General features: G+C 46.3%; 2 protein-coding genes across 2 annotated transcripts in view; one reads left to right on the top strand and one right to left on the bottom strand.

Annotated features, from left to right (window-relative positions):
- LOC141104988 (uncharacterized) overlaps positions 1–21,191 on the top strand; it is a 443,832-nt gene extending 422,641 nt beyond the window's left edge. Inside the window, exons 4-5 of the mRNA XM_073594794.1 lie at positions 6,663–7,884; positions 19,264–21,191. Of these exons, the coding sequence (XP_073450895.1) occupies positions 6,663–7,884; positions 19,264–19,690 (1,649 nt within the window). The 3' untranslated portion in view covers positions 19,691–21,191. The remainder of the gene's footprint in view (positions 1–6,662; positions 7,885–19,263) is intronic.
- LOC141104768 (uncharacterized) overlaps positions 1–27,757 on the bottom strand; it is a 280,800-nt gene that overhangs the window by 173,640 nt on the left and 79,403 nt on the right. The window lies entirely within an intron of this gene.

Here is a 27,757-nt window from a genome sequence, read left to right as displayed (position 1 = left end):
GAAAAACTGCGCTGCAGAGCAAAAAAGGTCAAAGGTAAAAGCTGCACACAAAATACACCAATATCTGTGTATACCATGAAAAATAAAAAATAAATAAAGTGCGCTAATTATATGAAAATACACACATAGATGTGAATACATGTGGGTGGTAGTAAAAACCACAATCTACTGAGAGCAAGTAAATGACTCCATGAGTGGTAAAAATATATAAGTGCAAAACATAAAAACTCAAATAAAAAGAAGAAACAAAAAATGTGTACATGTGAAATACAATGATATTAATAGCGTGAAAATCTGAAAATCAAACAAACTCAGTCCATGGGTTCAAATATAAAAAGTTCATCAGTGAAAAAAAGCTTCCATCCACTATACAGCTCAGCAGCAACTAATCCCCCTATGAGTGGATTGACAAAGGAGAGAGATGTGCAGGATGGTGCAAATCCACTGGCGGTGACTCCAATAAGTGAGAAAGTGATAAAGGTGGACCCCCTCCTTGGCACGCTCCGTGAGGTGAAAATACAATTAAAAACAAGCCGGCATATAAAAATCGTAATAACCCGTGCATAACATGGGGCAATCGTGACGGCTTACAACGTAGCCACGCCGGCTTGTTTTTAATTGTATTTTCACCTCACGGAGCGTGCACTCTCCGTTGCGGTCTGTACTTTTATTTAATAAATTCCGAAACTTTTTACACTATTGGAGCTCCGCTCTTTTGTTTTTTCCTTTGCCACACTGGGAGCAAGAGAGCTTTCCTTCCCCCCCCTCTCCAGGCGTTTCACTTGGACCAGCCCGGATCGGAGACAACATTCCTAACAGCTGCTGGGGAGATCTTCTCATTACATGGTCCCTGCAGAGGGCAAAAATCTGCATGCCTGATAGACCCTGCCAAGGAGGGGGTCCAACACAGAGGGTAAGAGTCCACCTTTATCACTTTCTCACTTATTGGAGTCACCGCCAGTGGATTTGCACCATCCTGCACATCTCTCTCCTTTGTCAATCCACTCATAGGGGGATTAGTTGCTGCTGAGCTGTATAGTGGATGGAAGCTTTTTTTCACTGATGAACTTTTTATATTTGAACCCATGGACTGAGTTTGTTTGATTTTCAGATTTTCACGCTATTAATATCATTGTATTTCACATGTACACATTTTTTGTTTCTTCTTTTTATTTGAGTTTTTATGTTTTGCACTTATATATTTTTACCACTCATGGAGTCATTTACTTGCTCTCAGTAGATTGTGGTTTTTACTACTACCCACATGTATTCACATCTATGTGTGTATTTTCATATAATTCGGCTTCTTTAGGATTTAGTATCCCCATTCTCTTCCCTTTTTCAATGTAGGTCTTCAATTTCTTCTGGTACCTCTTTTTAGGGTTGCTCTTAAGTTTCTTGTAGGTATCCTCCACCCTTATAAGGTTTTCCATTTCCTCCTGGTAGTCCTTTTTATCCAGGATGACCAGTCCTCCCCCCTTATCTGCTGGTCTTATAACTACTTCATGCCGTTCCCCCAATTTCTTAATGGCATCCCATACATGTTTCCCTTTTCTATCTTTCTTCTTAAGGATTCTGAGGTCTTCCTCAACCATTTTTTTAAAAACATTCATGCACTGGCTCCCTGGTGTCTTGGGGTTATAGATGGAGTTATTTTTAAGATTGGTTTGTATATATTCAGGGGTATCCCGGGTTCTTGTATCCTGGTTCAAGGCAAAGTATTTTTTGAGATTCAGTTTTCTCATAAACTTCTGAAGGTCAATGTAAGCTTCAAATTTGTCTAACATTTTTTCCGGAGCAAACTTGAGTCCCAAGTCCAACACTTTAAGTTCTTCATCAGAGAAAGTAGAGTTGCTAAGATTAAAGATCCCTTTTCCTAGTATACCCTCCTTCTTTTTCTTCCTACCTCCTCTCCTTCCTCTTGTCTGTCTCTTCTTTCTGGGCGGCTTGACATTAGGTCCCTGTTTCTCTCTTGAGCATTTTCCCATCCGTTGTTGGGGTATAGCCTCCCCCCTCCTTCCTGCCTCCCCATGTGGGAAGGGTCTCCCTGCCTTCTTTGTCCTCCCCTCGGGGGTCCTCCTCCGTTGCCACGTTGAGCTCTCCATCCAGGAGTCCTGTAGGGTACACGGGCCTTCCACCTCCCTGGGGGCCTCTCTCGGTATCCTTCCCTGGGAAAATCCCTCTGTTCCTCAGTCTCTCTCCTATATGGAGGATGGGATTGATAAGCATTTCTAAGGGGGGAATATCTGTTATAGGTGGAGACATTGTAGCCTCTATTTCTGGATGTTCTCTGATCTGAGGGCTCCCGATAGCTGACTCTCCTGTAACTGGGTGTGTCATCATACCGATTTGGTGTTCTAGGTCTTCCTCTATTACTCATAGTAGGTTATGTTGGCGTTCCCAATATCGGGATATTTTCCCTCAGACCCAGTGGTCCATCTTCAATGGGTTCCTCCAGGCATTCGTCCATTAGGGTGTCCTCCATATCATTGCTAGGATCACCTATGGTGGATTGCCACTTGTAGACTCTGTTGTTTTTGTAGTCAAGGACATCCCTCTTAAATTTTTTTCTGTTTCTTTGCCTGCACTTCGCCATCATATTTCTTAATATAGTCTTGTAGCTCCCTTTCCTTATCTTTGTAATCCCTCTGATTGGCAAATGGCACTAGTAGGCTTTTAATTTCCATGATGTTGGTCTCTATCATCTTTAATTTAAATTACCTCCGTTTCACAATATTTCGAAGCAACTCTCCTTCACATTTTCTCATCTGGGTATTCCCCCAGATGAGATGAGCCAAGGTGGGGTTTATATGATATGAATTTGATGCTCCTATTTTTACCTTACTAAATTGGTATACGCCCACTCTGTCTAATGTAGAATGTATTTTGGTGGATTAATCGGTTATTTTGTATTGTGGGACATGTAAGGTTGGTGATGCTAATTCCCCAAACCATATTATGCGAGTATAGTTCTAGGTAAGGACCCTGGATCCCGGAGGGGTGAGGGGAGCGGCTTACATAGGGACTACAATTACGTACACACATAAGTTTAATGTGGGGATCTTTTTTATATACATCTACGAGGCTCTTCAGTAATATCTACAAATACCACTAGGGGTCATAATTTACAAACCCCAGTGCCCTAATCCCTTGCATATAGATGGGAGAAAAGGCATCACCCAACAAATAACTCAGAGTGATCTATACCGAGCTATATGTACAAAATAGCACCAATGCCTGTATGTATAGGTTAGTGTAGATATTCAAGTCTGTCCTAATGATGGCAAGCGGGGATAATAAAACCTTATCATTGAGTTAACACACATTAAACACCCCCGGGATTTGGATCGGTCTAATAAAGGCTGGTTAGCTAATACACATTATTGGATCCCGCCCATGGGAGGAGATATGCCCGCTTGCCTTCAAATAGCTTACCATCAGGTACGTTAGCTACGCCTTTGATAACGTCGATGACGAAACGCGTAAGGCGGAGCTACGTACCTACGTCATACGCGGAAGTCGGAGAGAGTGTGGAACGCAGCTGGGGCGCACGCCGCTCAGCTGTTAGCGTACATCCACGAGCTCCTCTCCGGGGCTTGATCTCCCTTACGCAGTGTGATACTTTCACTCCCTTGCAGGAGTGTTCAATCGGTTTTAATTCTTACTTTTACTTTGATTTTTGTATTTAATCTTAATATTGGTCGTTGGACCTAGCACATTTTTAAATAAATACATGCGGTATCACACTATGGGAGCCCTGTTTTCTTTTATATGAGGAGAAAGCTTAACCCAGAAGGATATCTACATCTGCGTGTGTATGTGTGTGTATATATATATATATATATATATATATATATATATATATATATATATATATATATATACACACACAGTTGAAAATGGGCCCCACCCCCTCGAGGGTGACACCCTATTTCCACAGCAATTGTAGAAGAAACCTCACTTGGCAACCTATTCTGGAACCTTGGCAAAGCTCAAATTAGGACTCCCTCAGGCTGGCACTCACGCCACCTGGTGGTCAGTATATCAGAGAACAGTCCTTGTTTAACCACTTCAGCCCCGGAAGATTTGGCTGCTGAATGACCAGAGCATTTTTTTGCGATTCTGCACTGCGTCGCTTTAACTGACAATTTTGCGGTCGTGCGATGCTGTACCCAAACAAAACTGACGTCCTTTTTTTTCCCACAAATAGAGCTTTCTTTTGGTGGTATTTGATCGCCTCTCTGGTGAGTGCACACTGGAGGTACTGGGACAACCCTGTCGATCGGCCATGTGGGCCTGAGCAGCAAGGCGCTGTCACCTATGTCTGAGAGAGAGCCTGAACAGCAAGTGGTCTGGGAGACCAAAATAAGCAGGGGTACTGCTGACAGGGAGCCAGGTGGCTTGGTATTTTTTATTTGTGTTTGCTGTCTGAATTTGAAACCCCTGCATGGGAAGACCTGGATAGACTTCTGCTTTCCACACACACCACATGCACAGAGCCAGGAAGTTAATGGGAGGCACAGGTTATAATGTTGAGTACAATTTTTTTTTTTTTTTTTAAGGGACACAGTGCATTTGTAACGCATTCGTAGTGCGTTCCCTGTATTTGTGGTGCAGAAATATGCAGAATGCTCTACTTCTTCTCTCTTATCCCGCATACACCCTCATCCTAGTATTGTACAATCCATACAGTCCAAATAATTCTTCATTATTCATCTACAGTGAAACCCGCATAGATCACATGACCACATCACCGAGGATGGGGGAGGACTGGAGTCACATGACTGAGAGGATATTAGACCTCACACTGGAGATCATCTACCTGCTGACCGGAGAGGTGAGGAGGATTCTGGGAGGTCACATGACATTGCTCTTATCTCTATTAATAAAACACAGACCTGACCGGAGAGGTGAGGAGGATTCTGGGAGGTCACATGACATTGCTCTTATCTCTATTCATAAAACACAGACCTGACCGGAGAGGTGAGGAGGATTCTGGGATTCTAACATGATATTCCTATTGGTTCTCCAATACAGAGATTTCCTCTTGTGAAGTCAGGTGATCATATGACCATCACAGTGCCTCCATGTGACTCCCTAAAACCTGAGAGACACAACATGCAGAAGATTCTAGAAGTCACCAAGAAGATGATGGAGCTGCTGACAGGAGAGGTGAGGAGGATTCTGGGAATTCTGGGACATTATCCAGTAACAGACAAGGGATGTGTCTGGATGGTGACTGTATCATTGTGTGTGTCAGGTTCCTATAAGGTGTCAGGATGTCACTGTCTATTTCTCCATGGAGGAGTGGGAGTATTTAGAAGGACACAAGGATCTCTACAAGGACGTCATGATGGACAATCAGCCGCCCCTCACATCCCCGGGTAAGAGGAGACTTTATTGTAAAGGAGAGAGCAGTACGGAGGGTCCACCTAGATCCCCCATCATCTGATAAACACATAGAAACAATGTATTCAGTCAGTGTGTGTGTTTCCTACAGATGGATCCAGTAATGGGAGCCCACCAAGATGTCCCCGTCCTCTGTATTCTGGGGATTCCACACAGGTAAATATTAAAGAGGAGATAAAAGAGGAGGATGGTGTGATGGAGGAGTCAGAGTTTCAAAAAGGACACAAGAAGCAGTACCAGGACACCAAGGTGGAGTCATCCAGCTACAGAAACCCACCAGAGAGATGTCCCCGTCCTCTGTATTCCCGGGAGTCCACACAGGAAGGTCACACCATCCCTCACCATCATCAGGTAGGTGGAGTTGAGGGTCAGGAACATAAAATGATTGAACACTCTGACATGTGGAGATGATGTGTGGAATCTACAAGATGATATTTTCTATGTGATCTCACATCATAAATACTTCTATGTTACAGATGTTATTTTCTGCCATTCTGTTGGTTTAGGGTGAAGATCTGATGAATATGAAAGTTGAGGGTGAAGTAGAAGAGACGTATGTGAGGGATGATCAGCAATATATAGAGGAGGCTGGAATGACGAGGACATTCATAGAGGAGGACACTCCTACAGAGATCAGCACAGGTGACCCATAATATATTCTTCTCTTATTTCTGCTCTGTTACTGCACACTGATTGGTCCAGAGTAGGGCAGGAGCTGAGTGATATCAGCCAATAATAGGTTCATAATAGTTACCTTTCCTGTACTGATACCCGTCCTGGGGTTCAGCTGGCAGTATTAGGTTGTGTTTCATTCCTACAGTAGCACAGATATAACACAGATTGACTTTCTTAGGTTGCTTCCTTTTCTTCCAGCAGACTCACTCCAATGCTGCATTATCACCAGAAGTCTAGGCCTATGGTCACTTGTTCTATGTAAAGGATCTGCAAGTCTGAACTTTGACACTCTTGTTTATCAGAGATCACATGACCCAGTGCCTAGGCTTGTGGTTGTGTGAAGAGCATGGACCTCCCAGTCCCCATTGGTTCCTGCTCATCTGACAAGGCTGTGTAAATGTAGAAGTGATCTGGGAGGAGGACCAAAGGCCCTTTGACTGAAGAGGGGAAGAGTCCCAGCTGGTTGGGACATCCACAGAGAACATCTGCTCACTCATATCTACCTGATCCAGATGGAATCTTGGTGGAAGTGAACTAACCCTCTCATATCTATTGATGATGTTTTTATATTTTTCCAGGACACGCCATGGAGAAACCCTCAAAGGATCGTCTCACTTTATCTCCAGGTTGTAAAATGGAAGATGAGGACATCACAGGAGATTGTGCCGGAGAAAAGCCAACAAGCTCCACTATGGATGGTGGACTTCACAGTGTGGATAGACCATGGAATCCCTCTGACTCTGAGCAACCTCATACTGTGAGGGATGGTGCCGGAATTCAGGAGGAGGAGAAATTTTCCTGTCCTGAACGTGGGGATAGTTTAAGCTCTGAGCTAAGTCTGACCATACATGGGACATCTCACCAAGGTGACAAGCCCCATTCCTGTTCCGAGTGTGGGAAATATTTTCTTTATAAATCAGAACTCCTAATACATTACAGATCTCACAAAGGGAAGAAGCCGTATTCCTGCCCTGAGTGTGGGAAATGTTTTTGGCGGATATCTGATCTTGTTATACATCAGAGATCTCACACAGGGGAGAGGCCATATTCCTGTCCTGAATGTGGAAAATGTTTTTCACAAAAGACCAATCTTTACACACATCAGAGATTGCACACAGGTGAGAAGCCGTATTCTTGTCCTCAGTGCAGGAAAAGTTTTTCACAGAAATCGGACCTTCAGATACATCAGAGATCTCACACAGGGGAGAAGCCATATTCCTGCCCTGAATGCTTGAAAAGTTTCTCAGATAAGACCAGGCTTATCAGACATCAGAGATCTCACACAGGTGAGAAGCCGCATTCCTGCCCAGAGTGTGGGAAATGTTTTTTACAGAAATCAGACCTTATTGTACATCAAAGATCTCACACAGGGGAGAAGCCATATTCCTGCCCTGAATGCTTGAAACGTTTTTCAGGTAAGGCCAGTCTTACCAGACATCAGAGACTACACACAGACAAGAAGCGGTACTCCTGCCCTGAGTGCGGGAAATGTTATACACGGAAAACAGGCCTTGTTATACATCGCAGATCCCACGCAGGTGAGAAGCCGTTTTCCTGCCCTGAGTGCGGGAAATGTTTTTCATATAAATCCTATCTTAACACACATCGGAGGTCGCACACTGGTGAGAAACCATATTCCTGCCTTGAGTGCGGGAAATCTTTTTCACAAAAAGCCAATCTTAATAAACATCAGATGTGCCACAAGCGTGAAAAGCTGTTTTCCTGCCCAGAGTGTGGGAAACGTTATCTACGCAAAGCAGATCTGGTCAAACATCAAGAATCTCACAAAGGGGAGAAGCCATATTCTTGCCCTTAGAGTGGTAAACTGTTTTGAAGTCTTGGCTTATTCTGCTAGTAGAGAGAGAAGGATGGTTTGACACTGGTTGAGTCCCTCTAGCCATGTTGTCTATTCTCCACTGCTCTTCACCAGAAACTTTTACAGGAAGACCTCATGGCGAAGAGAGGAGCTATAGTAGATGTGGATGAAGAGAAGGGGAGATCAGACTATATGACAGAACCGACAATTTCAGCCAAGTAGTTGTTGGCCTTGGTTTGCTTGGAGAATGCCACCTGCTGGATGAAAGTGGAAAATATAACTTTTTCAGATGTAACTTGCAGTATGTCTGTCTCCCTTTTAAAAAAATGCATATACTAAGTAACATCTGAAAAAGTTATATTTTCCACTTTCTTCCAGCAGATGGCATTGTCCAAGCAAACCAAGGCCAACAACTACTTGACTGAAATTGTCAGTTCTGTTATATAGTCTGATCTCCACTTCTCTATAGTCGAAGTCCTTCAACCGGGATGGATGTGAACCACATGAACGCGCCACAAGACTTACATCATGAAATGGACCTGAGGTGTGCCCTGGTCTACTGGTCGGTATACCAAAAAAGGAGGCATACCCAAGATAAGTAATAGATGTTTGAGGAGAGAAATTAATTTGAGAAATGCCCTGAAAAGGGGAATGGGAGGGAGAGTATCGCACTTCGGGAACCAACAAAGACCACACACAAGTGGGCAGCTTAAATACCCGCCGGACTCACAATTTTACACAATATTTTTTTAGTATAAAACAAATAAAGAATAAACATTTTATGCTTTTAAAATCAGAACCTGCATGCAGTGTTTTTTTTATATGTCCTTCAAGGGACATCATTTCTTTGGAGCAGCCCTGGACATCCTCATCAAGGCTGTCCCAGGGGCCATCCCTCAGTGCCTGAGCCGAGGAAGCCTGGGGCTCAATCTGGGAGGAGTTCCTTTGGTTACTACCAGACCTCAACTTCCAAAGCCAAGTCCAAGCTTTACACCCAGTCTGTCTAAAAAAAAAAAACCTCTAAACATGATGCCCTTACCTTCCAAATTGGGGGTGGTCTGTTAGCCTTTGCAGTTATTTGGACAGCCAGCATTTCAGATGCTTGGATGCATACGGTGGTTTTCAGGGGCTACAAGCTGAAATTTTTGCTTCCAGCCATCAGTATGACCCTCAATAGACTCCAAGAAATTGAGTTTACAGTAAGTACTGAAATCCTATTGCATTCCTCTTAATCCTCCTCACCTCTCTGGTCGTGTGACCTCCCAGAATCCTCCTCACCTCTCCGATCAGGACTGTGTTTTATTAATAGAGATAAGAGTGATGTCATGTGACCTCCCAGAATCCTCCTCACCTCTCCGGTCAGGTCTGTGTTTTATTAATAGAGATAAGAGTGATGTCATGTGACCTCCCAGAATCCTCCTCACCTCTCCGGTCAGGTCTGTGTTTTATTAATAGAGATAAGAGTGATGTCATGTGACCTCCCAGAATCCTCCTCACCTCTCCAATCAGGAGGTAGATGATCTCCAGGGCAGGGCAGCCCTTAGAAATTTTTGGGCCCCTTAAACAGCTTTAGGCCTGTCCCCCCCCCCCCCCCAGCCTGACCACCAACATTCCCCAGGGCTTGCCCATGGGCCATCCTACCGAATCCGCACACCAGCCACCTCACCTGTACTCACTCAGCTCCCCTCCCCCCAATCCTGTATATATGTCAGCGCCCTGCCCCCCAACACACCTGTATATATTTCAGTGCCCCACACACCTGTATATATGTCAGTCAGCCCCCCACACACCTGTATATATTAGCCCCACAAACACCTGTATATATCCGCCCCCCTCACACCTGTATATATGTTAGCACCCCCCCCCCGCACAAACACCTGTATATATGGCAGCCCCTCACATACACAAACCTGTAAACACACAAGGCTCTGGCCCCTCCCTGTACACAAACAGCCCCCCTCCCTTTCCTTCACAGCCAGTGGCGGTTGGTGCTCAAAATTTTTTTGGAGGGGGCGCAACCAAACTGAAAAAAAAAAAAAAAACATCAATTGCAGCCTCACTGTACCATCAAACGCAGCGATTGTGCTGAGGAAGTCATGTGATCGTGACGATACGCGTTGGATTGGCTTACACGGGCACCGGAAGTGACGTCAGGTCACGAGCTCGCTGCTCATTTTTTATCTCGTTTCTTACCTGTTTCATTATGTGAGTACTTTTTAAACCTGCAAACTCAAATTAAATATCTGTGATTACATGCTTCACGATTTGGGTCCCCCCTCTCCTTTTTACTCTTTGTTCACGGACCGGGGAGGCTGTTCACTGTCACTGAGGCATATAGAGATAACCTATCATTGTATATGAAGACTATACATCAGGCTACCAAGGTATACTGTATTAGGATATCTAGTCCATTGACTCTTCCCCTGGCCACCACCACACAAGAGGAACATCGGATGCGAGCCTTTGGAGGATTTACTGACCAACACGCTATTACCTTACAGCGGTAAGGTAAGGAGCCACTGCACACCTTTTCACTGACTGTCACTTGGAGTAAAGCACTTCACTGCATCTTATTTTTATTCAATTTTTTTTAACTTTCTCTATTCATGTGTACTGTTGGACTCTACCTCCATATTTTGTCAGCATTAGCACCTCTTTATTCTATGCACTTATGTGATTATGTAGCAATTTTATGCATTTCTATGCAATTTTGCACATATGTTGTCACTATAAATGCAATTTTGCACATGCAATGTCACTTTATTTAGCACTCTATTTATGGTACTAATTTTTTCACTAGAGCGCAACTCCATATATTGATTTTTATTTACTTATTGTTGGTGCGGTTTGACCAGTTCAGTGTCTGCTGCAGCTAGTGTTCTGTTGTTTATTGTTGCCCTGGTAGCGTGGAGATATTCTTTCTTATTTGTGCCCATCAAACGCAGCCACTGTGCCCATCAAACGCAGCCACTGTGCTCCTCAAATGCTCCCACTGTGCCCATCAAACGCTATCACTGTGTCCATCAAACGCTCCCACTGTGCTCCTCAAATGCTCCCACTGTGCCCATCAAACGCTATCACTGTGCCCATCAAACGCTATCACTGTGCCCATCAAACGCTATCACTGTGTCCATCAAACGCTCCCACTGTGCTCCTCAAATGCTCCCACTGTGCTCCTCAAATGCTCCCACTGTGCCCATCAAACGCTATCACTGTGCCCATCAAACGCTCCCACTGTGTCCATCAAACGCTCCCACTGTGCTCCTCAAATGCTCCCACTGTGCCCATCAAACGCTATCACTGTGTCCATCAAACGCTCCCACTGTGCTCCTCAAATGCTCCCACTGTGCTCCTCAAATGCTCCCACTGTGCCCATCAAACGCTATCACTGTGCCCATCAAACGCTATCACTGTGCTCATCAAACGCTATCACTGTGCTTCTCAAATTATCCCACTGTGCTCCTCAAATGCTCCCCCAATGCCCCACCTGTGCTCCTCAAATGATCCCCCAATGCCCCCCCTGTGCTCCTCAAATGCCCCCCCTGTGCCCATCAAACACTCCCACTGTGCCCATCAAACGCTCCCACTGTGCCCATCAAACGCTCCCACTGTGCCCATCAAATGCTCCCACTGTGCTCCTCAAATGCTCCCACTGTGCTCCTCAAATGCTCCCACTGTGCTCCTCAAATGCCCCCCCCCCCCTGTGCTCCTCAAATGCTCCCACTGTGCCCATCAAATGCTCCCACTGTGCCCATCAAATGCTCCCACTGTGCCCATCAAATGCTACCACTGTGCTCCTCAAATGCCCCCCCCCCGTGCTCCTCAAATGCTCCCACTGTGCCCATCAAACGCTCCCACTGTGCCCGTCAAATGCTCCCACTGTGCCCATCAAATGCTCCCACTGTGCCCATCAAGCGCTCCCACTGTGCCCATCAAGCGCTCCCACTGTGCCCATCAAGCGCTCCCACTGTGCCCATCAAGCGCTCCCACTGTGCCCATCAAATGCTACCACTGTGCTCATTGAATGCTGCCACTGTGCTACCCCCCCGCCCGCTGTCTGCATTTACCCTGTCTCGGTGGGGCAGCGGGTGATGGCGGTGAGCGGTTTCCTCCATGTCCTCAATGTCTTCTTCTTCTGTCCTCTTCTATGATTGGTCGCCTGATAGGCATCCAATCACAGCGCCTGTCGTCTCAGCCAATCAGGTGACAGGTAACAGACCCAAGCACCTGATTGGCGGAGAGACGGTTCAGTGTTAGGAAAGTGAATATTCATTTGCTTTATTAACACAGCTGCGAGCGCCAGGCATGACGCCTATTAGAGCCTATGGCTCTAATCGGGTGCTTAAAAAAAAAAAAATACCCCACCGCTGTAATTCAGGTGCCCGGTGCCCGAAAAGGGGCTGGGCGCCTGAATAGGGGGTGGCAGCGGCGGCCATAGATGGATTCATGCAATGCATTAATCTATCTATTAGTGATAGAGGGGTGGCTGGAGAGAGGGGGCGGTGCCCGTGTGCCCTTATGGACGCACCGCCGCTGTTCACAGTTTTTTAACTTTAAAAAATAAAAAAGACTTTTATTGATGGAAGTCTTCTCTTTGCTCTAAGTGAAGCATACCATTTTTCCTGTTCCTTTTTCTCAAGCTTCTTATAGAAACTTTATAGTTGCCCTATAGCCATCGCAGCTCCCTATTACAGCTTTCCAGATCAGTTGACTCCTCCGATAAGCCTTGGGGGGACCATACCTGGAGCCTGCATGGACGAAGAGCAGAACCAGCCTATAATGTTGCTTTGGGAAGTGGATCCTGAACTTGGCAAGTGGAGCTTTGCGTTTATTTAGTTGCATGGTTCAAGGGTCATGGTCCATCAGTCAGTGGAGCCCCGTCAATGAAGACCCCTTAAGTGGTATGTTTACTTAGAGAGCAAAGCAGGGATTGGAGTACAGCACACATAAAGCAGGGACCACAACAGATAGTGAAGGATGAAGATATGATGGATGAGTATCATCCTGGCTTCACCCTCCCAGTGGGCATACCCCCTAAGGGGACTATCCCTCTGCCTCTGAGAGGTCAAATCAGAAAGAGGTTTTTCTGCTAAAATCCCTCAGAAGCCTAAAGCCCCAATCTGTGATCAATGTCGTCCCTGCCCCCAACCTCTATTTCACCCCCTCTATTTGATCACTGAAACAAAAAAATACCAATCTAAATGCCCACTTTTACTTAACTTAACCCACGGACACATGAAACAGCATCCCCGAGTCTTGCCCTTCATCTGTTCACCTCCAGCTTGGATCCTTCTTCAGATGTCCACATCAATGCCTGCATGACTTGGACACTTCCTTTTGGATGTCCAACAGCGGGGTTCTCCCAGGATCCAGAAGAGGACAGTCTCTTCACAGTGGGATGGTAGGGGATGACCATCTCGGGCTTCATTTGCACCTCTGGATTCGCATTCCCTTGAATCCAGGACTGACCGCAGCAGGGACCTGGGAGGGATTGCCTCCCTTCTTCTAGAGGACCTGCTGGCCTCTGTGGACATCAGGAATGCTTACTTAAACATCCCAAGTTTCCCACTCATCAACACTATCTGCATTTTGCTGTGGGCACACAAAATTACCGATTTGTTGCGCTGTCCATAGCACCTTGGGTCTTCACTAAGATGCTTTCCCCGGTCCTAGACCTGTTTTGATCTTGGGGTATGCACATTATGAGATACCTGGACGATCTCCTGTTAAAGGACTTAACTAGAACGTACCCCAATGGTAACTTCCTAACTTGAGTAAGGACCTTGTTTGGTGGTCAAGGCACAGGGAAATGGCTTATTTTGAGAAGGTAAAACCAATTGATACCTTTATCACAGCCTGCAAAACCACTGGCTCCCGCTGGAGGAAGACTTCAGCCAAATCTAGGTGGCTGGCCATGCAAAGACAGATACAAATCTTGCCTACAATGTGGTGTCTCTACAATGTAAGCCCTTACTTGGCAAAATATGTTAGAGAGGGTTCTCCCATGGGTAGGAGACCAAGTTGAATTATTATTTTTTACTAGGAGGAGTTCACTATATGCCAAGGCAGTGGATGAGCACCATTTAGTTGTCGTAATTGGACCTGAAGGGTGTAGTTCCACTATCCACCAGAGTGCATCTCCCAGCAGGTCCCAGAAATTAGTCTCCTCCCGATTTTGGCTGTTGATAGGGTATTTAGCCCCACCTCAGGAGTCCCAATACCTCAAAGTTTTCCCAGTGTGCCCATTTGCTTTGTTCTGTTGCTACCGTGTTCCCGTATTGTGTCCCTGTACTGTGTCTTGTACTGTATCCTGTACGTTGTTCTGTACCATGTCCTGTAGTGACGTAGAGATTAACAGGAGGAACCACAGAGCTCTGTGGAGGATCAGAAGATCGGCACTCCCCAGTCGTGCCAGTTCCCGAAGAAGACTTTAGCAGGCATCGGAGCTCCGTTCAGAGAGGTAAGAATTTACCTTTTACAGGGAAAACTTTTATTAGGGTTTGACTTTTGGTCAAACTTTTCTTATATATTAGTGCTTTCACTTCAAAACGTGAAATCTGTTGAAATACTGAGAGTGATACAAACACTTTGGGCAGATAAATAGTAAATTTTTGTTATCTGTGTGTGCACATCAGACTAAAAGAAGGGACGTTTAAAGGGCAAAGAGGTACACGGCAATTTAGTTTGTAATAATGGACAGTGATGAGCGCTATAATAAAATAATATCTTAATTCCTCCTCTGCTGCCAGTTCCAGAGATGTCTTCTCTCTACTTCCTCCCAACTCACTTCTCACCCAGAATTTCCTGTCTGTACCTGACATCACCTCCTGTCTTCCATAGAGACTTCCTGTCTGGGTAGAAGTGAGATCACCACCTTGTGGGGGTCAGAGAAACTGGAGCCCCCCGAGAAACGTCTTGTAGTGTGAACACGGCCTTGTGCTGTGTGTGTATATACTGTATATCCTTATAGATGAGGCACATACACACACACACACACAGCACAAGGCCATGTTCACACTACGAGATGGTGTTGGGCAGCACCGTGGTGTAGTGGGTAGCACTCTCACCTAGCAGTAAAAAGGGTCGTTGGTTTGAATCCCAACCACGACACTACCTGCCTGGAGTTTGCATGTTCTCCCTGTGCCTGCGTGGGTTTCCTCTGGGTACTCCGGTTTCCTCCCACACTCCAAAGACATGCTGGTAGGTTAATTGGCTTCTGTCTAAATTGGCCCTAGTATATGAATGTGAGTTTAGGGACCTTAGATCGTAAGCTCCTTGAGAGTAGGGACCGATGTGAATATACAATGTATATGTAAAGCACTGCGTAAATTGACGGCACTATATAAGTACCTTTTAAATAAAATAAATAAATGTTTCTCAATGATGCAGTTCCTCTGAGCTCCACAAGGTGGTGATCTCACCTATACCCATATAGGAAGTCTCTATGGTAGATAGGAAGTGATGTCAGGTACAGACAGGAAGTTCCGGGTGAGACGTGAGTCGGGAGGAAGCAGAGAGGAGACATTGCTTGAACTGGCAGCAGAGGAGGTAATAAGATCTTATTTTCTATTTACACCCAGTAACCCCCCCCGCCCGCCATGTTCCGTCTTCTTCCTCCATAGTCACCGTGACGTCTTTTATCTCCAGCAGATGATGATACACACATATATAGTGTGGAAAAATTATTTTTCCCTTTTTTTTTTTGTTATCAAAGCTCCTAAAATAAAGACATATCTATTCAAATCCTCATCTAAATAAACCTCCCATCTTCCGCACCCAATAGAAGTCATATAATATGTTAGTATAGACTGATGAGGTGAGAAGATCATTGGTGGATTAGGTGACACATGTCCAAAATGAAGAAAATGTTCCGGCCCTGTGATTGACTCTCACCCATCACCCGCAACAGCGGGAGGACTATGACTGGCTGAAGCTGAGACTTTTTTTATTGCTTCTGTTTTGCTGCTCTTCATTGGTATTGTTGCCCAAGTCTTACTCCGTTAGGTATGTTTTCCGAATAATCAACCCTTCTTGAAGCGGCTCCTTCGGGTGTGTTCAGTAAACTAAAATCTAAAAGGCAAAGTCTCCAGAGTACACAGATGTCACATAAATATGGTTTCTGTATTGTAGAAAGTTCACTTTTCACTTTCAGTTTAGAAGATGTGGGATGCACCTAGCAGCATTGGTTTGCACAGGAGACTCATAGAGGGCCCTCAAAACCCCGCCCCCCAATCTCCCTTTATTCAGCGTCAGCGCACACTATGACATCACATCGACTCAAAACTGGCATCACAGCTGCTCCTCCCCAATGTCCTTCCATCCAGAGTCAGTACATCCTATGACATCACACTGACCTCACAGCTCCTCCTCCCAATGTCCCTCCATACAGTCAGCACATACTATGACATCACACTGACCTCACAGCAATACTTGAGAGCAGAATTCTTCCAGAAGGTAGAGGGATCCTATTTATTGCTCCTTGTCTGCAGATCTATTGCTAAACAAAACACATCCAACATAGAAAATGGACTTTGCGATCTAGCAGGTCAAAGGATAAGAGGCTCCCTGCCCACAAAAATCATAAATGCCAAACGGTCCAGATTAAATATGTTCCCATTGGAGGGGAGAGGTGAAGTTCTTAAATAATACTGACCTTCATATTACCTCCTGATATCCTTATCCTATTATTCCACAACCAATCCAGATAATTCTCTGTTATCAATGATATCTGTCTACAGGGAAACTTTCATAGATGACGGCAAGAATAAGGATGGAGGAGGACCGGAGTCACATGACTGAGAAGATACTAAACCTCACCCTGGAGATCATCTACCTGCTGACCGGAGAGGTGAGGAGGATTCTGGGAGGTCACATGACATCACTCTTATCTCTATTAATAAAACACAGACCTGACCGGAGAGGTGAGGAGGATTCTGGGAGGTCACATGACATCACTCTTATCTCTATTAATAAAACACAGACCTGACCGGAGAGGTGAGGAGGATTCTGGGAGGTCACATGACATCACTCTTATCTCTATTAATAAAACACAGACCTGACCTGAGAGGTGAGGAGGATTCTGGGAGGTCACATGACATCACTCTTATCTCTATTAATAAAACACAGACCTGACCGGAGAGGTGAGGAGGATTCTGGGATTCTAACATGATATTCCTATTGGTTCTCCAATACAGAGATTTCCTCTTGTGAAGTCAGGTGATCATATGACCATCACAGTGCCTCCATGTGACTCCCTAAAACCTGAGAGACACAACATGGAGAAGATTCTAGAAGTCACCAAGAAGATGATGGAGCTGCTGACAGGAGAGGTGAGGAGGATTCTGGGAATTCTGGGACATTATCCAGTAACAGACAAGGGATGTGTCTGGATGGTGACTGTATCATTGTGTGTGTCAGGTTCCTATAAGGTGTCAGGATGTCACTGTCTATTTCTCCATGGAGGAGTGGGAGTATTTAGAAGGACACAAGGATCTCTACAAGGACCTCATGATGGACAATCAGCCGCCCCTCACATCACCGGGTAAGAGGAGACTTTATTGTAAAGGAGAGAGCAGTACGGAGGCTCCACCTAGATCCCCCATCATCTGATAAACACATAGAAACAATGTATTCAGTCAGTGTGTGTGTTTCCTACAGATGGATCCAGTAATGGGAACCCACCAGAGAGATGTCCCCGTCCTCTGTATTCCCGGGATTCCACACAGGAAGATCACATCGTCCCTCAACATCATCAGGTAGATGAGGAACAATCCCTGATAGTTATGATTCATATACAAGAATGTTTGTTACAATGAGTGGTGTTTTTTTTTTTTTTTTTTTACATACTCAGAGTGGAAACCTCAGGCATTATAATATTGTTGTTAAAGAAGAGTATAAAGAGGAAGATGAGGAGTATGGTGTGATGAAGGAGCTTTCCAGAAGACACAAGGATCTTTACAAGGGCATTTTGATGGAGCCACCTAGTAACAGGCACCCACCAGAGAGATGTCCCCGTCCTCTGCATTCCCGGGATTCCACACAGGAAGGTCACATCATCCCTCACCATCATCAGGTAGGTGGAGTTGAGGGTCGGGAACATAAAGTGATTGAACACTCTGACATGTGGAGATGATGTGTGGAGATGATATTTTCTATGTGATCTCACATCATAAATACTTCTATGTTACAGATGTTATTTTCTGCCATTCTGTTGGTTTAGGGTGAAGATCTGATGAACATGAAAGTTGAGGGTGAAGTAGAAGAGACGTATGTGAGGGATGATCAGCAATATACAGAGGAGGCTGGAATGACGAGGACATTCATAGAGGAGGACACTCCTACAGAGATCAGCACAGGTGACCCATAATATATTCTTCTCTTATCTCTGCTCTGTTACTGCACACTTGATTGGTCCAGAGTAGGGCGGGAGCTGAGTGATATCAGCCAATAATAGGTTGATAATGGTCACCTCCCTGTACTGATACCTGTCCTGGCGCTCAGCTGGTAGTATTAGGTTGTGTGTCACTCCTAGTTACAGTAGCACAGATATGATAACACAATTTGAGACTTTCTTAGGTTGGTTCCTTCTGTCAAGCAGACTTATAGCTAAATGTTACCATAAAACTCTGTTAACAGTCTTGTTGGTTTGAAAAATAAAATGTAACCCTTCCAGGAAAAAATACTGCAAGCTCCCTCCGGTGCTGCATATCACCAGAAGCCTAGGCCTATGGTCACTTGTTCTATGGTAAAGGGTCTGCAAGTCTGAACTTTGACCCTCTTGTTTATCAGAGATCACATGACCCAGTGCCTAGACTTGTGGTTGTGTAAAGAGCATGGACCTCCCAGTCCCCATTGGTTCCCGCTCTTCTGACAAGGCTGTGTAAATGTAGAAGTGATCTGGGAGGAGGACCAAAGGCCCTTTGACTGAAGAGGGGGAAGAGTCCCAGCTGGTTGGGACCTCCACAGAGAACATCTGCTCACTCATATCTACCTGATCCAGATGGAATCTTGATGGAAGTGAACTAACCCTCTCATATCTATTGATGATGTTTTTATATTTTTCCAGGACACGCCATGGAGAAACCCTCAAAGGATCGTCTCACTTTATCTCCAGGTTGTAAAATGGAAGATGAGGACATCACAGGAGATTGTGGAGGAGAAAAGACAATGAGCTCCACTATGGATGGTGAACTTCACAGTGTGGATAGACCATGGAATCCCTCTGACTCTGAGCAACCTCGTACTGTGAGGGATGGTGCCGGAGTTCAGGGGGAGAAGACATTTCCCTGTCCTCAATGTGGGGAAAGTTTGGGCTCACAACTAAATCTTCTTGTGCATCAGAGATCTCACATTGAGGAAAAGCTTCATTTCTGCCCTGAGTGCGGGAAATGTTATCCACATAAATCAGAGCTTTCTATACATCAAAGATCTCACACGGGGGAGAAGCCGTATTCCTGCCCTGAGTGCGGGAAATGTTGTCCAAGAAAGTCAGATCTTGCTAGACATCAAAGATCTCACACAGGGGAGCGGCCATATTCCTGTCCTGAGTGCGGGAAATGTTTTCCGTCAAAATCAGATCTTGCTAGACATCAAAGATCTCACACGGGTGAGAAGCCATATTCCTGCCCTGAGTGCGGGAAATGTTTTTCACAGAAACCTGTACTTACCAGACATCTTAGTTTGCACACAGGGGGGAAACCTTATTGCTGCTCTGAATGCGGGAAATGTTTTTCATGGAAGTCTTGTCTTACCAGACATCAGAGAACCCACACAACCCTCGAGGTGTATTAGTGTCCTGAGTGCGGGAAATGTCTTCTATATGGATCATATGTTGCCGTACATCAGAGATCTCACACTGGAAAGAAGCTCACCTTGATATACACCTCAGAAAACACGTGGCTGAGCGCTCCTCTGATCTTTATCATGGAAGAAACAATTTATAGGGAAAACAGAGATCACTAAAGACTTCAAAGTTCTGTCTGTCTTACTTTGCTAGGAGAGAGAAGGAGGGGGTGTCACTGCTGGTTGGGTCCCTCTAGGAGATAGAAGGAGGGGGTGTCACTGCTGGTTGGGTCCCTCTAGGAGAGAGAAGGAGGGGGTGTCACTGCTGGTTGGGTCCCTCTAGGAGAGAGAAGGAGGGGGTGTCACTGCTGGTTGGGTCCCTCTAGGAGAGAGAAGGGGGGGTGTCACTGCTGGTTGGGTCCCTCTAGGGGAGAGATAAGGAGGGGGTGTCACTGCTGGTTGGATCCCTCTAGGAGAGAGAAGGAGGGGGTGTCACTGCTGGTTGGGTCCCTCTAGGAGAGAGAAGGAGGGGGTGTCACTGCTGGTTGGGTCCCTCTAGGGGAGAGAGAAGGAGGGGGTGTCACTGCTGGTTGGATCCCTCTAGGAGAGAGATAAGGAGGGGGTGTCACTGCTGGTTGGGTCCCTCTAGGAGAGAGAAGGAGGGGTGTCACTGCTGGTTGGGTCCCTCTAGGAGAGAGAAGGAGGGGGTGTCACTGCTGGTTGGGTCCCTCTAGGAGAGAGAAGGAGGGGGTGTCACTGCTGGTTGGGTCCCTCTAGGAGAGAGAAGGAGGGGGTGTCACTGCATGTTGGGTCCCTCTAGAAGAGAGAAGGAGGGGGTATCACTGCTGGTTGGGTTCCTCTAGGAGAGAGAAGGAGGGGGTGTCACTGCTGGTTGGGTCCCTCTAGGAGAGAGAAGGAGGGGGTGTCACTGCTGGTTGGGTCCCTCTAGGAGAGAGAAGGAGGGGGTGTCACTGCATGTTGGGTCCCTCTAGAAGAGAGAAGGAGGGGGTATCACTGCTGGTTGGGTTCCTCTAGGAGAGAGAAGGAGGGGGTGTCACTGCTGGTTGGGTCCCTCTAGGAGAGAGAAGGAGGGGGTGTCACTGCTGGTTGGGTCCCTCTAGGAGAGAGAAGGAGGGGGTGTCACTGCTGGTTGGGTCCCTCTAGGAGAGAGAAGGAGGGGGTGTCACTGCTGGTTGGGTCCCTCTAGGAGAGTGAAGGAGGGGGTGTCACTGCTGGTTGGGTCCCTCTAGGAGAGAGAAGGAGGGGGTGTCACTGCTGGTTGAGTCCCTCTAGCAGTGTAGTCTGCTCTCCCCTGATCATCAGCAGAAGCTTCAAAGGAAGAGATCATGGTGAGAAATGAGCTAAATATTGCTTTTGTATGGAAAAAAGGGGAGATCAGACTACACAACAGGACTTACAATTTCAGTGCAGCCGTTATCAGTCTGACATTTTCAGATGTTACATTTTATATTTACCTGATAACAATGCAAATATATTAACATATTAAAGAACATGAAGATTAAAAGTTTGCCTTCAGAAATGTTCTTTCCTTTTCCTTTTTATTCCTTTTTCTAACACTACAGGTAAGGGCCATCCTGTAGGTTTTAGTCTTAATCTTGTGTCTTAGTAGTTTGGTTTTACCAGCTTGTACTTGTTGGAACTGTACTCTCCCCTACTCATACTCTTCCCCTTCTCAAAAATCTCAGTTCATAGACCCATCTATCATTCCACCCATATTTCCTCCTCAGCACCATCACCACCTCCAACCACAAGATCATCTTTCTTCCTCATTTTCAGATCACATCTAACAGGATGACAGTGCGAGGCCCTACCACCGTGTAAAAGTATGAAAAAAGAACACTGGGTTTCCCCAAATGTAGAGTTAATTTTGAGTAGAGAATGGTGATTTTTTTTTCAACCTTATCTGGGTTTCAATATTCCCAGATTGGGATTCAAGGTTTTAAGAACTATGAGGAGCTTTCAGAGGGAAGATGTCTCCAGCCCAGTGTCCAGGTCTTATTGGAGACCAGAAGGCTGTGAGTGCAGGTGCACACAGCCCTTATAACAAAGGCTTGGGAATACCTTAGGGCTCCAGCCAAGTTGTGCTCTTGTCTAAAGACAAGTATGTGTTCCTGATTGGAGGCAGAGGTGATCTACTTGAGATACAGCACTCCATGTTGGAGATATTCCAGGCCCATTGGACCGAGAGAGTTGGGACAGCTGAGAGAGTCTGGTTTGATTTTGAGTCCAGAAAGGTGTTTTTTTTTTAACTTTCTCTGGTTTTCGGTATTCTCGGGTTGGGTTCTGGAGTTTTGAGACTTTGAAAAGCTTTCAGATGGAAGTTGTCTCCAACCCAGTGTTCAGGGCTAACTGGAGACCAGAAGGCTGTGTGTGCAGGTGCACACAACCCTATATAACAAAGGCTTGGGAATACTTCAGGGCTCCAACCAGAAGTGAGGTGTGTCTCATCTGAAGACAGGCATCTGTTCCTGTTTGGAGACAGAGGTGATCTACTTGAAAGACAGCACTCCATATTGGAGATCGTCCAGGCCCATTGGACTAAAGAGTTGGGACTGCTGAAAGAGTCTGTTTGATTTTGAGTGCAGAAAGGTGTTTTTTCAACTGGGTTTTTGGTATTCCCGGATTGTATTCCGGAGTTTTGAAACTTCGAAGAGCTTTCAGAGGGAAGAAGTCTCCAACCCAATGTTCAGGTCTTACTGGAGACCAGAAGCCTGTGAGTGCAGGTGCACACAGCCCATGTAATGAAGGACCTGGCCATAGTGCAGGGCTCCTGTTAGGGGACAGATGTACTCTGCTCAGGAGACAGTACTTTATTCTGGAGTCAGGAGATCCCTTGTCCAGAGGGCTGAGAGAGACAAAATGGCTAACTGAGTCTGGAGGACTGAGAGAGCCGAGACAACTAGGTGAGTTCAGGGGACTGAGGGAATCTAGAGGTCTCAGAGGGCTGAGAGACCCCAGGATGTTAGGAGATCCCCCTATAAAAGGCCAGTGAGTGGCCCCATGCAGCAGGGAACTGCGACTACAAAGAGAGAGGGGCACAGAAACACAGAGGTATTGTGCGAGATGGTCTGAGGGACCAGTTAAAAGCCCAAAGGCCAAGATCGAAGACCTAAGACCGCTGCTGAAGAGACAGCCAGGTGGAACCCTGATGCTGGTCAGCCAAGGTGAAATGATCATGTCAAGCAGTCAGTGATATGAACACGTGATCGAGCACATTACATCTTGTACATAGAAGAGAGAAAACTTGGAACCAGAATGACCATGAATTTGGGTGCATAAAAGGGGCATGCTAATGGGTGTGTGTGGGGTGGGTGGAGTTCATATCATTCCTCAACTTTACAGGTATTTCTGGGTATCATCACACCTCCTTCAATATTCCATCATCTTTAAAGAGACGCTATCACCAGACCCAACTATACCCACCTTATCTGCACTCCTTCACAGCTCAAGCAGCTCTCTCCCTCACCGCCAGGTTCCGACTGTTTCCTCTTCCTTTTAAGGATTCTGAGGCGTCTTGGTTAAACCGTTCAGGAGCTTCAGGTCCCTTTTTAATCAGGATTTTGGAGGTTCTTCCCACCCAAAATTCTTCAAACTTCCAAAATTCCAGGTCCCTAATAAGGACTTTACTAAAAGTCAGTCCTCCCCTCTGTAGCTGGACTAACTCGGAACCTCTCACCCTGCATGGGTGAGAACCCTTGAGTAACCAATATTACCTTCAAACTATTCTCCTTAAAAGTACAACAACCGAAATAGTGGGGTAATATACCTGCTGTCCAGGACCCATCCCTGGCATCTTGTACAATAGATACAATAGATACAAATTGCGCTCGAACTTTAACCTGTATTAAACACCACTAGACTGAAGATTAAGGTTCTGAGAAGAACAGACTTCAAAAAAAGGTGCTCAAAACTTGCTTATTGCTTTGTATATATCCGCTGAACAAACGGGGCGTTCGGAGAGAAGTTCCCCCGTGAATGAGTGCTCCATAATGCACTGCACTTTTGCGCGATTGTTTTTTCTTTGCATTGATACATGTCCCCTCGGGCAGTACCCGGGTCCCCATACACTTTTTAGGGCAATAACTTTCTTATAAGCCTTTAAAATTAGGACTTTTGATTTTTCATGTTCATGTCCCATAGACTTTAATAGAGTTCACTAACTTTTTCCCTGATCGAGATGTTCTGGTGTGAACCTAACAAGGGGGTGTTAGGCCCATCCCTAGGTGGAAATAAGTGAGACCTCCCATAACTAAGTTCATGCCACCTGCCCTTGCAGGTGGACTACTTTTGAAGGCTTCTTGGTGGTCTTGCATCCCCATTGCTGCCGTCCCTCCCACAGTACCAGATCTAAAGCCTTGTCATCTGAGCTACCCAGATACTGGAGTAGCAGCACTAAGGATTTGTCCCCCTCCGCACTGTCCCCAGAATCGGATGTCAGATCAATGTGGGCAGCCATAGCTGGAATTGTTGCCACCCACCTTGGACCCCAGCTACTTTTGTGCCGCCATGCTGGGGTCTATAGACTCTGCTGTGTCTTCACCTTAAAGATCTCACTCCTCCCATACCTGACTAGTTATCCACCGTCACATCCTGGAGATTAGGAGCCATTTCCATCATTTCCTCTCTGCTGGGGTTCTTTGATTCCATGTGCCAGAGGTGGTACATGAGGAAGGAGTAGAGGTGATTCCCCTTTTCTTCTGTACTGACATACAGAACCTTGCCCTGATCTACCTTGAAGTCCCACTTCCACATATTGGTCCTTCTGCCCTACATCCTGAACACTGGCTACATTCTTCTATTATGCCGAGGTCTATAGTCTCTGCTGCCCCTTGAAGATCTCTCTCCTCACATACCTGGCTATTCCTCCACCACCACCACATCCTAGGGATCAGGAGCAATTTCCACCCTCTCTGTTGGGGTCCTTTGCAAACGTGTGCCAGAGCTGGAACATGCTGAAAGCGTAAAGGTGATTCCCCATTCTTTCTAAACTGGCATGCAGAACCCTTTTCCTTGCTGCTCTGCTGCAGTAGAGGTGGACTGCTTCCAGGTTGGTAAATCTGGTAGGGACAGTAAGGGGGTGACCCACGTCATCCATTCCACCACTACCTGAGCCTTCTTTGGATGAATGGGAGGCATCACAGGGCTTGCACAACCACGTACCTTGCAGATGAGCCTGATGTGCAGAGAGAGGCCTCTCTTACAGCCCCGGCTCAGGGACCACTGGAGTTGCGACAGTGGCTGCAAGAGCACGGTGAGCTAAAAGTGCCTGCAAGGTTCTCTTGCTTGAAGTGGTAGCAGCTGACGAGTAGCAGGACCAGGCTGGATCACTGAGCAGCAGATGATAGCAGGAACAGCGGACGCAGGTGTCCTGCGGATACAGGACAGCAGGCTGGAGCAGAGTCAGACAAGCCAGGTCATACACAGAGGGTTAGTCAGCATAAACAGCAGGCAGAGAGTGGTCAGAGTTCAGGCCGGGTTTGGCAATAGAGAAGCAGGCAGGAATAACAAGGTCAAACAAGCCAAAGTTCAGGACTGGAGATGGCAGCGTGGTCAGGAAGCCGGGTCCATACTGAATCAGATACAGGCACAGGATCAGAACACAGGGTACAGCTGCAGGTCAAACTGCAAGGAACTAGTGCAGCTGAAGCGTCTTTATAGGCCACTGGGCGCCAAAGCACGTCTACCATGCGAGCATGCACACATCCATGCGCGATCTGCGCATGCGCACGTATCTTCACAGGTGGATGGTTATCATCCCGACTGCGCCTTTGTGCTCCTGTATGCCTCAGAGTTACTGCGGTACTACGATCAGTGTGTTCCTGACATTGCCCCCTCCTTATGGGCAACCTCCGGGTGCCCAAATGAACCCTCTTTTAAGGATGGCTGCGAAAAAAGGCCTGGATTACCTACTTGGCATGGACATTTCGCTTAGGTTATCAGGGATTTTCTTCTGGGCCATGCCTCCTCCATTTGATCAGATGTTGCAGCTGGTTCCTTCTTCTCCTGCAATCCAAGACAGCCTCCACCTCATATTCCTCATCCCCATTGATGATCATGGGTTCAGGTGGCCCCGATCCCCTGTATGAGAAGGAACCCGGCATGATGGGTTTTAACAATGACACATGAAATACTGGGTGCATTTTAATTGAATCAGGTAGAGAAAGTTCGTATGATACTTCATTTAGTTTCCTCTTTACCGGAAATGGACCAATAAACTTGGGTGCCAGTTTCTTCAAGGGGCAAGCCATTCTGAGGTTAGTAGTAGACAGCCACAGGTTTGAGACGTAATTCCCCTCTCCTCTTCACCTTCCCCCAATTCCCTTCTCCTCTTCCTGTCAAACATCCTCTTAGTTAGTCGCCTGCGCCTTGATCGCGGCTTCTTGCAGTAACTTATTGTTGCGACTCAGGAAATCGACAGTGCTCTGAACTGCTGGAACTGTGGATTCAGGAACAATGTCGGGTAGAAAGACTGGATGGAATCCATAGTTAGTCAAGAATGGGGGACTGACCTGTGGCCGAGTGCCTGGCATTGTTGTAGGCGAACTCCGCCAAGGGCAGTAGTGTTACCCAATTGTCCTGAACGTATGTGGTGAAGCACCGCATATATTGTTCAAGCGTCTGGTTTGTCCTCTCAGTTTGCCCATTAGTCTGAGGGTGATAAGCAGAGGCCATAGACAGTCTCAATCTTTAGAACCTCGCAGAGTGCTTTCCAGAAACAAGAGGTGAACTGAACCCCTCTATCCAAAATGATGTTCGTTGGGACCCCATGCAGCCTTACAATCTCCTTGACGAAGAGACCCGTGCAGTCTCCATGGCAGAAGGCGTATTCTTCAGTGGCACAAAATGGGCCATCTTAGACAAGCGGTCAACCACTGCAAAGATAGCCGAACATCCTTCTGATGGGGGACGTTCTACTATAAAGTCAATAGCGATCATTCTCCATGGCCTATCAGGAACCGTTAGTGGTCTGAGCAGACCCCAGGCCTTGCTTCTAGCAGTTTTGTTTCGAGTACAGGTGGCACATGAATTCACATATTCCTTACAACTCTTCTCGAGATCCGGCCACACAAGAGTCTTGTGAATTCCGAAATGGCCTGCCATGGGAATGGTCATGACAAAGGCCTAACACTGTTACCCAGATACCTTCTGGCACAAAAAATTTATCATCCTTCCATAGCAACCCATCCTTGGGTACCAGGGTAATTCCAGAAGGACAGGGCACATTTGCTGAAGCTTGCTTTAGGCCAGACATCAGGTCCGTCTGTAAAAGCAGGAAGTTACCTTCTGATAGGATGGTATCTGATGCTGACACTTCCTTTGGGTCATCAAACATGCGAGAAAATGCGTCTGGCTTAACGTTTTTTGAACCCGGCCAGTAAGTAATGTGGAAGGAGAATCTGGAAAAGAATAATGCCTACCACGCAGTTGACGCAGTTTCAGATGCTTGGCGGCTCTCAGGTATTCCAGATTTTTGTGGTCTGTGTAAATGAGTATGGGATGTGCTGCTCCTTCTAACAAATACCTCCATTCTTCAAGTGCAGCTATGATGGCCAAAAGCTCTCGGCCCCCCCACATCATAGATTTCCACGGCTGGAGAGAGCTTACGGGAGAAGAAGGCTATTGGGTGCATCAAGTCGTTGAGACCCTGCTATTGGGAAAACTGCCCCTACTGCTGTTTCTGAGGCGTCTACCTCGAGTAGATAAGGCAGAGCAGGATCTGGATGACTCGGGATGGGAGCAGATGTGAAAAGTCCCTTTTAAAGTTGCAAAGGCAGCCTGCGCCTCAGAAGTCCAACGGAACCGAAAATTTTGTTTTGTCAGCTGGGTAACCGGGGATTGGGGAGAATCCCTTGATGAACCTCCGGTAAAAGTTTGCAAAGCCAACGAAACGCTACATCCCCTTTTTGTCTGAGGGTGCAGGCCAGTCCAGAATGGCTGCAACTTTTTATGGGTCCATCTTGAATCCTTCCATGGATATTACCAGGCCTAGGAACTGGATGCTCTGCTGCTCAAACTCACATTTTTCTGGCTTAGCGTATAGTCCATGTTGATGGA

Source organism: Aquarana catesbeiana, linkage group LG08 (assembly GCF_042186555.1).
Source record: "Aquarana catesbeiana isolate 2022-GZ linkage group LG08, ASM4218655v1, whole genome shotgun sequence".
NCBI classification, from domain to species: Eukaryota; Metazoa; Chordata; class Amphibia; order Anura; family Ranidae; genus Aquarana; species Aquarana catesbeiana.
Note: the sequence above shows the minus strand (reverse complement) of the source record. Positions and strands in the feature narration are given on the sequence as shown.